Source organism: Anas platyrhynchos, chromosome 4 (assembly GCF_047663525.1).
Source record: "Anas platyrhynchos isolate ZD024472 breed Pekin duck chromosome 4, IASCAAS_PekinDuck_T2T, whole genome shotgun sequence".
Taxonomy (NCBI): Eukaryota; Metazoa; Chordata; class Aves; order Anseriformes; family Anatidae; genus Anas; species Anas platyrhynchos.
In genome coordinates, this window is record NC_092590.1 from 10,706,588 (window position 1) to 10,716,327 (window position 9,740).

General features: G+C 60.7%; 1 protein-coding gene across 1 annotated transcript; it reads left to right on the forward strand.

Annotated features, from left to right (window-relative positions):
- The first annotated feature begins 977 nt into the window (after positions 1-977).
- On the forward strand, positions 978-9,149 carry C4H4orf54 (chromosome 4 C4orf54 homolog). Its single transcript, XM_027456195.3, has one exon. The coding sequence runs from the start codon at positions 1,179-1,181 to the stop codon at positions 5,529-5,531; it is 4,353 nt and encodes a 1,450-aa protein (XP_027311996.3). The 5' UTR covers positions 978-1,178; the 3' UTR covers positions 5,532-9,149.
- Positions 9,150-9,740: the final 591 nt, after the last annotated feature.

Consider the following 9,740-nt stretch of genomic DNA (forward strand, 5'->3'; position numbering starts at 1 on the left):
TTTCTTTTCTTTTCTTTTCTTTTCTTTTCTTTTCTTTTCTTTTCTTTTCTTTTCTTTTCCCCCTCCTGCAATACACATGCAGCCATTAGGGCACTTAAGCTGGGCGTTACCGGCTCTCCTTTTTCAATGGGAGTTAGGACCGGGGTGGCACCATAGGACCCCACAACACCTTAGGGCCGGGGTAAGGATACTGACCTCAATGCCTCGGGCACACAGAGGCCAGCAGCTCCTCTGTGGGCAACAGGTGCGGATTTTGTGAGCGTATTTTTGTCATCGGGGGCATAAATGCCCTGTGGTGGAGCTATAGGAACGCAGCAGGGGTATGTGCATGTGTGCTCCGTGATGGTCTCAGCCTTGGAGAGTGAAAATCCTCAGCCGGCTTTGTAAGGTTGAGATGAAGTGGTCACCACAAGAAAAGAGCAGGGAAAAAAGAAAAAAATAAAATATAAATAAATAATAATAATAAAAAGGTTTCTGGACCGTATCTGGAAACAAGACCGCGGAAATAGATAAATAAAGAGTCGTGTTTCAGCGCTCGTTTTGGAGGGGAGCTTGGCCAGGGATTTTGGCAGGGGTGCCCGAGCAGCTGCTCCAGCTAAAATCCCGATTGTGCGGGTCTCGGGGGCCAAGGGCTGATGGATCGCGCATCCTTCGTGCGCCGAAACCCAGCTCCGGAGCGGGGAGACCCCGCCAGGAGAAGGGGGACGGAGAAAGGAGGGGAGCGGGGTCTGCTCGCAAAACCCCCCGGGGACAAGGAACGATCGGGGCTTCAGACCTGACCCCCCCCAAGTATGAAAGGCCGGGGTTTGGGGATCTATTTTTGTCCGGCCGCCAACAAAACCCGAGGTCTCTCTTTCCAGCGAGGGGCTAAAAATACCGCCCTTCTCCCCCCAGCGCCGCCGCCTCTCGCTCCGGCTGCCGGGGGCAGGGGACGGGGACTTTGGGGGGGGGGGGGGGACGGGGACAAAACCCGGGCAGGCTGCGGGACCCCGGGGCGGGCGGCAGCGGGGCGGCCCTAGAGCGGGGGGAAAGCGGGGGAAACCCTCGTTTTAGCGCTCGGGGGGCCGGGCGAGCCCCCGCCTCGCCTCCCTGCCCGCCCCGCCGAGGGGAGGGGGCCGGGGAGGGCGGCCCGGCCGCCCGCCCCCTCGGGCCACTGCCGCGCCCCGCCGGTACCCAGCATGGACGCGGCTTCGGGACGGGGCCCCGGGCCGGAGGAGGCGGCCGGGAAAGGGAAAGAGGAGGAGGAGGAGGAGGAGGAAGAGGCGGCGGTGTACGTGGAGGTGTGCGGCTCGGCCCGGAGGCAGGGAGCGGAGAGCGGAGCCCGAGGGAGCGGGGATGCGGGCGGCGGCGCGGCGGGCAGGGCTGCGGGGGCAGCATCCCCCGAGGGGACGGGCACCCCGCCGCATCGCCCCCAGCGCCAGCACCCGGCAGGATGCGGCTCCGGCTCCGGGGGGGCGGCCGGGACCCCCGACGGGCGTCCGGAGCCTTCCTCCACCTCCACCTCCTCCTCCTCCTCCTCGTCTTCCTGCCCCTCGCCGGGCAGCAAGGCGGGCGGCCGTGCCTCCGAGGGGGAGCCGGCTGCGGCGGAGGGCAAAGCCTCCTCCTCCTCCTCCCTCGGGTACGAAAGCGAGGAGGGGGAGGCCGTGGCCGGCCGCCCCCCCGGGGCGCCCCCCGTCGGGGGGGACGAGGCGCACTACATCAGCACGCGGGAGATCCAGCTGAGCGAGGTGGACCACGACATGGACTTCGACGCCGGGCTGGCCGCCCGCTGGGACTTCGAGGACGACAACGTGATCTACTCCTTCGTGGACTACGCCTCCTTCGGCAGCGCCGAGACGCCCGGGGAGACGCCGACAGAGGAGGACAATAGCTGCTACCTCAGCACGACCACCAGCGAGCCCAACAACCCGACGGACAGCGCCAGCGCCGCCGAGATCGCCAGCAGCCGCTCGGAAAACGATACCCCCGGCGGGGACAAGTGCGACGGCTCGGAGGGGAGCCGGCCCCGGCGGCCGGGCGGCCCGGCAGAGAGCCCCGCGGGCCAGCTTCTCCTATCAATCAAAGCCGCTTCCCGGGCTATAAATGAGTCTAGCAACGGGCAGGAAAAGCAAAACGCCGTCCACGCTGCCAAGCATGAAGGCGACATGAGCCTCCGTGTCCCCACCGCCCCTGAACGCGAGGCGAGCCGCGGGCAGGACGCCGGCCACCAGCAGCACCACCAGCACCACCAGCACAACCAGCAGCACCTGCAGCACCAGCAGCAGGCGAAGAAATTCATCGCGGTGCCGGCTCGGCTGCAGAGCGGCTGCGGGGCCGTGAGGGCGAAGGAGGTGGGCGAGTACTCGAGCGGTGCCTCCAGCGCCGTCAGCGAGCTGGACGATGCCGACAAGGAGGTGCGGACCCTGACGGCCAGGGCTTTCCGCAGCCTGGCGTACCCTTACTTCGACGCCCTCGCCCTCGCCTCCCGAGCCTCCTCCGCCTCGCTGCCCGACCATGCGCTGGGCTCCAGCCGCTGGTCCACCTACCTGGACCTCAAATGCGGCAGCCTGGGGCCGAGGGCCGAGCCCGGCCTGCCGCAGCTCTGCCTCCGCTCCGGCAAGGCTCAGCCCAAAGCCCTGGAGTTCGTGGTCAGCAAGCTGGACGGCGAGATCGCTCACGTCGAGGCTCCGCCGCGGGTGCTGAGCCTCCTGCAGCCTCCGGGCTCCGGCGCTGCCCCCCGGGCCGCCGCCGCCGCCGTGCCCCCCGCCCCCGAGGCTGGCGGCGGGGACCCCCCGCGCAGGGACCCCCCGCATCTGTCGCTGGAGGGGACGAGCAAGAAGTCGCAGTTCGCCTCCAGCCTCCTCAAGAACGTCATCTCCAAGAAGATGCAGCTGGAGCACGAGTTCAAGATGGAGCGCGGGGAGATCTCCGACACCTCCTCGGCGGCGACGGACCGGGACCGGGACCGGGACCGGGACCGGGACCGGGACCGGGACCGGCCTCGGGAGGGCGGCGTGCAGCGGCAGAGCTCCCGGCACTCGGAGGGGGGCTCGGAGCCGGGCGTGCAGGCGGCCGAGGAGGCAGCGGAGGGCGGCGGGGGAAGGTCGCCGGCATCCAAAGCCTCGACGCCCCGAGAAGGGAGCCGCAGCCTCGACAGGGCGGCCGCGGAGGAGCCCCGCGAGGCTCGGCGGGGAGGCTCGGAGGCGGCCAGGGCCACCACCTTCCTCCGCAGCCACAACAGCGCCTTCAGGACCTGGAAGGAGCGGGAGGCGGAGAAGAAGGAGGAGCGGGCGCCCGTCGGAGGGCACAAGCCGTCCCCGCGCCGCGACCCCCCCGGCGGCAGGGCCACCAAAACGTCCCGTCTCTTCGTCCCCGCCGTCCAGCCTGCCGCCGGCCCGGAGCCCAAGGAGCCCGGTGGCCCGGGGGGGGTCTCCGCCTCGCCCCCCGCTGCCAAACCCCGCGGCGCCGAGCTGCAGATCAGCCTGGGGGGCCGAGATCCTCCCTTCCCCATCGCCGAGCTGCTCACGCCGCAGCTGGGGGGCCGCCCCGTCGAGGAGAGCCGGGGCCAGCCGCCCAAAGCGCCCAAGGGCGACGGTGCCGAGCGGGTGCCGCAGTTCCTGGTGCGAGACGTGCGGGAGGGCAAGGGCAAAAGCCAGGGCCCCCTGCACCAGGTGCGGGACGTGCGGAAGCTGATCAAAAGCTCCTACAGCGGCGACTCCGGGGATAACAGCAGCGACAAGGGCAGCGTCGCCTCCGACCAGGGGGCCGCGGAGCACAAGCCGAGGCAGCTGGTCATCGCGGGCATCCCCCGAGCCCTGTCCCCCGTGGTCATCACCTGCCAGGCGCTGGGACACGCCGGGGCCAAGGCCACCGACGGCGGGGGCAAGGCGGCGGTGACAGGGGGGGGGCGAGCGCTGGGCTGCCCGCCGGAGGGCACCGTCCTGGTGCACCGCACGTCGGGGCGGCTGCCGGTGGCCACCATCGCCCCCAACAAGAGCGACCCCCGGCAGCCGGCCGTGCTGAAGATCGTCGCCAAGGCCGGGGCGCCCTGGCGGCACCAGCAGCCCCCCGGGGCCGCCGATAAGAGCCGGGGGCCGGCGGCGTCGGGGGGGGGAGGCAGCGGCGGCGGCGGCGAGGAAGACCCCCGGGAGGAAGGGAAGGCAGCGCCGGTGCAAAACGCGCTGGAGAAGCTGACGGCGGCGGTGCGCAGCATGGAGGAGCTGTACAGCTTCAGCAAGCGCGAGTGGAAGCGCAAGAGCGACCCGCTGCCCATCACCGGCAGCCACGTCCTGTCCCTCATCGCCAGCCAGGAGCGCGACGCCGGCCCCCGGCCGCCCCCCGCCCCGGAGCCGCCCCCTAAGGCGGAGGAGCCGCCGCCGCCCCCCAAGGGCCCGGCCCCGACGGTCACCGAGCGCCTGCCCCGCCGCCCTGCCAACCCCGCCGCCGCCTCCGACAAGGTGTCGGCCAAGGCGGCCGCCTTCGAGAGCCTGGCCCGGCAGCGGCAGCGCGGCCCCGCTCCCCCCCGAGCCCTCCTCGCCCTCCGCGGCCCCGCCGCCGCCTCCGCCGCCGCCCCTCCGCCGGCCAAGGCGCCCCCCGACGTGGGGCTGCGGGGCCCGGCGGCGGCGCCGCGCTCCCTGCTCCGCCTGCCCGCTGCCGGCACCGAGGGGAGGCCGTCGGGGGAGCCCGAGCACGGCCCGGACTGCGGCAGCTACCTGGCGCTGCCCCTCAAGGCACCCACCGCCACCACCGCCCCCTCGACGGCACCCAGCGGCGGCCGCCCCTCCGCCGTGTCCTCGGTGGCGGCAGCGGCCGCGCTGCGGAGCCTGCAGCCCTTTGGCTCCTCCAAGCCCACGGGTGGCCCCGGTGGCTCGGCCGCCTCCACCGAGGCTTCCCCCACCGCCACCGCCGCCGCCGCTGTCGCCACCGCAGCCCCGGCGGCCGTCGAGGCTCCACCAGCCGCCCTGTTCCCTCCACCACTGCCGCCCTTCGCCGCGCCGCCGCCGCAGCTGCTCTGCTTCTCGCCCTCCGTGCCCGCCGCCGAGCCCCTGCCGCAGCGCAGGGTGCTGCTGGACGTGAGCAGCGGGCAGTACTACCTGCTGGACGCCGCCCCGCAGCAGCCCCCCAAGCGGCGCCTCTTCGACCCCGAGACGGGGCAGTACGTCGAGGTGCCGGTGCCCGCGCCCGCCGTCGCCCCGCTGCCGCTGCCGCTGCCGCCCTTGGCCCTCAACGCCGGCGCCTACGGCACGGCCTACATGCTCTACCCCGGCCTGCTGCCCGCCGCCGCCGTGCTGCCCGCTGCCGCCCTGCCGCGCCCGCTCTCCCACCCGGGCAGCGATGGAAGCACAGCGGCCGAGCCCGGCAGCCCGGCGGTGGAGGCCGAGGGGCCTTATTTCGTGCCCGGTGGCGATGGCCCGGCTGCTGCCTCAACAGCGGCCTCGACGGTGGCGGCCAAGCCGCTGATCAGCATCACGGCGCCCGCCGGCGGCCCGCGGCTTGTGGCGCCGCCGTCCTTCGACGGCACGACCATGCGGCTGGTGGTGGAGCACCGGTAGGCGGCGGGGAGGGGGCCCACGGGGGTCCCCAGAGGAGGCCGGGGGCGAAGCGGTGCCCACACAGCAGCAGGATTGTGCCCGCGGCCCCTTCTCGTCTTCCCCTGCGTGCAGCGTTGCCATTCAGCTGCATAACGCCCTTCTCCTGCGGCGGGTTTGTTTCTGCATTTCTGTCTTTCTTTCCGCTCCTGTATTTCACCCCGTATTGTATTTCATCTCTGCCTTCCTTGCTTGTTTTCCTCCTTTCCCACATCTTCCCTCACACACCGCGCCGCCGTGCCGGGGACTCGTCCCTCTCGGCCTTCGTCACCTCCTGGCTTTTGGCAGCACGGTTCTTGCCTGGGTCTCCTGCCACCCTTTTCCTTTCAGACAGAGGAAAACCAAAGAAAAAAAACAAAGAAACAAACAAAAAGATGCTGATTTCCAGCTGTAGCAGAACGTACAGCCCGCATTCACAGCCAGCTCAGTGAAGCAGCAGGCCAGGTTTAGCCGGAGTGGGGACCGGTCTGTGGGGAACTGCAGGGAGCTGAGGAGCATCTCACACCTGAGCGCTGGGATGGGCTCTGCCGACAGCACAGGGCGGCCTGAGCACGCACGGAACAGAGCTGGGGTGCTGCTGCTTCGTTCTCGGCACTAGCTTAGGAAATGAGCAGCAAGAGCATCGTGGCAGAGCAGGAGATGCTGTGCGCTTCTCTGGAGGAGTGAGGGTTGGTTAAATGTTTGTGGCAGCTCTCAAAAAATCAACTTTTTATTAGTGACCCTTGAATGTAATATTTTTAGACCCCGGTTCTAAAGAAGACAGCATTTATTTTTCCTTAAGACTGCAGCCTTTTCTGCAAAAACCGATGATTTTGCTGCCAGCAACTAGTTTGTCTCAATAAAAGAGAATTATTAACACAAGGGTGAAACTAAACTTCACCAGTGTGTTCCTTGCCCCAAATTTCAGTTCAGAGAAGCCCGTAAATGTAAGATCAAACCTGAATTGTTTTACGTAAAGCTTTCTTGAGGTTGAAATTTCAAGATATTAATGCAAATCCTAAAAGTCTGTACTTGAGGGTTTGCCACTTGGGAGGTTTTCCTGCACCCGTTTCTAAATCCTTCCTGCACATCCACCAGGTCTGCCTCACACACCTTCGGAGATTTCCTGGTATTTCAGCCATGCTGATCTATTTTACCTGGCAAAGTGTTTTTTTCTACATTCAATTTTCTCACTGATGGAAGCTGGATTTCTGAGCGTTAAGACTTCGCTGGGACTTTTTTTTTTTTTCACGTTTTCATTGCTGTTTTATAAACTTCGTGATAAATTTCCAAGTTGTTTTTTAAGACCCCCATAGGCTGCCTTTTTTATTCTTTGAGGTGAGGTGTCCAAATCAAAAGGGGATACATGTGTAGGTCATTAAATAAGATCTTTCCCAGATACTTGTACAGCAAAGGGGAAAAATGCATTGAAGCAATCAGAACCCCAAATTTCTGCTGCAATAATAGCAAGGTTTCTGTGAATGTGTATTTTATTTTTTTTCCACACAGAGGAGAAAAATAACCTGCTTGCTGCTAAGGAAGCTTCAGGGTTTTCTCTTTTTAAAGAAAACCCAAGATTTTCATTTCCATGAGTAACTTGCAAGATAGAGGGAAATCAGCTGCGACTGATATTTGTCTTCATATTTGTGAGGTTTTGTTTCAAGGGAGTTCATTTGTCCACAGGCACAAACTGGAATTGCCCTCAGGATGAAATGCCCTGCAAGTATAAAGTTAGCTAGCGATTTAACATATATCTGCTCATTTGTCCTCATCACTGTGCAAATTTAATGCAAAAAAAAAAAAAAAAAAAAACATCCTGATCCTTTCTAAGAGCTTGAAGTGCCCAGCTAGAGCACCCAGCGTGTCAGCTTGACCCCCTGCTCCTCGGTCGCGTGGTTCGCAGTCGCAGCCTTCACTTTCTGCTGGGATTCTGGCTGAAAGCCTCGTAAAGAAAACGAATGCTGCTTCACTGTTTTCATGACCCAGTCATTCTGTACTCATTACAATTAGAGCATCAGCGTTAAGCAGAACGGTGCTTGGGATTGCAGGGGATAGCAGTGCGCGCGGTACGTTCGCTACAACGCCAGCATCTGTCTTCAGACAACATTTGCCTCCTGTCTCTTCCTGTATCGGTGCTCGGAGCGAGGTTTCACGTTGCAGTTTACAAGATACAGGTTTTGCACACACAAACTCAGGGTTTACAGTTCCACCCGGTGGACTTGAAAGGAAAAAAAAAAATGCCTAGAAAACAAGTGCCCAGGGTTTCAAGACGTGTTTGTTGGAGGAAGATTTTGTAGGGACTTTGTTGTTGTTTTTTAGCTGCCTGTAGAGATGAGAGCAATGAAACGAGGCGATACCAACAGCTATTTATTTTCTCAGGGGAGGTTTCTTCAGGGGAGCGCGTCACTTCTCATGTCAAACTGTGTTTGCCTGGCTGTGTCGATGACTGAACAGACCCCGTGTTTGCATGGAGGAGGGTCGGTTTTGCAGGGAGCTGAGCTTCCCAGGCCCAGTCCAGCGAAGCCCTCGCACTCACCCCAATTTCAGCCACCCACGGGGATTTCTGGGGGCCCTGGTGGCTGCCCACCGGTGCAACGCTTCGCTGAACTTGGCCCAGGGCTTGGGTACCCAAACACCCGGGTGAGAGCAGCCAAAATTCACCCCCTGCGCTCAGCAGGGCAAATCCCATCTGCCCCTCAAGCTCCGGGTCTGCATCTCCCCAAATTTTAGGTCGGCATCGGTTTAAGTGACGTGGCGGGACAGGAGGGATGCGTGAGTGTTGTTCCGGCCCTTTGCAGCGGGGCCGGTTTCACTTGGGTAAAGTTACTCCTTGGTGAATGATTTAAAATGTATTTATGGGTTGTGTGTGTGTGTGTGTGCGCGTGTTTTTTTTTTCCTGTCTGCATTCAGAGGTGCCTTTACTATCTAGTGTTGATGGCCAAGTGTCATTCCTTATTCTCATAAATTACTTGTGGCTACCCCAGAACACATACAGTATTTTAAAAATGCTTGTGTTTTTTCCCTTTTTTTCTGTTTTTTTTTTTTTTTTTTCTTTTTTTCTTTTTTTCTTTTTTTCTTTTTTTTTCTTTTTTTATTTTTCTTTTCACCCTGTTTAAGGGGGTGGCTTATCAGTGTAAAGACATTTAAAAGTGCACGTGTGAAGTAAGGACAGTGACTGTGGAGGGCATGTGGGTGGTGTGGCTGATGGGAGAGCGGTGGGGTATGAGGCAAACAGGAAAATGCCGTGAAAGCAGTGCGTGGAAAAAAGAGAAAAAAAAAAAAAAGTTATGTAATTGGAGAAAAACGGACTCTTTGAGCTGCTTTCAACATCGATGACACTGTGGGGAGTGTGCAGCTGGAGCCTGGAGTGGTCCCACTGTGAGGAGACCGCGTGGCTCCAAGAACTGCACTTGGTGCTGCGTGACGCCGGGATCGTGTGAGAGCAGGCTGGTTGGGACCGCTGGATGCCAAAGGTTGTAGCGGGATGAGTAAGCATTTGTATTAGTGGGTGGGGTTTGTTTCTGTTTTGTTTTGTGTTGTTGGTTTTTTTTTTTGAATGTTATGACAAATAAAATGTATTTTTCAGTAAAAGACACACTGCAAGTAAGCCTGCTTGGTCATGTTTTTACAGTTTCCCTTGCTGCTGTATAGAATAATGACAGTGACGTTACCTACCTGAACACATAAATGATAAAACAGAAAAGATTTCAGTGCAGAGGGAATGCAAAGCCTCACACCGAGTCTCCCCGAGTCTGTTTCTGACCTGACCTCACTCCGTTTGCCCAGCCCTTTGGGGACAAGGGGAAGCCAGGGACATTGCTTCATTTGATTTTTATTCTTTTCCCAAATATAAATTCAATTCAAAGGGAAATTCATGGTTCCAATGCAGTAACTTTCACTGGTATATCGGGCTGGGCGTCCAAGGAACTGTGTCTTTGTTGTGGTCTCTTGGGACAGCAGTTGGTAAAGCAAACATTTTTTATTATTTTTTTTTTCTGGTCATCCTCTTTGCTATTTTCGTTGTCTTATATTGCCATATGATCAACAATAAGATCACCTCATTGCTAGAGAGCAGTATTGCTTGATTTTTTGCCAGGAAAAGCCCTTTGCTGCTTTAATGTGTTGCTTTTACCCCTGCAGAGAATGCTCTCTGATGTTAAGCCTTAATGTTAAAAAAAGCATGAGTTAAACACC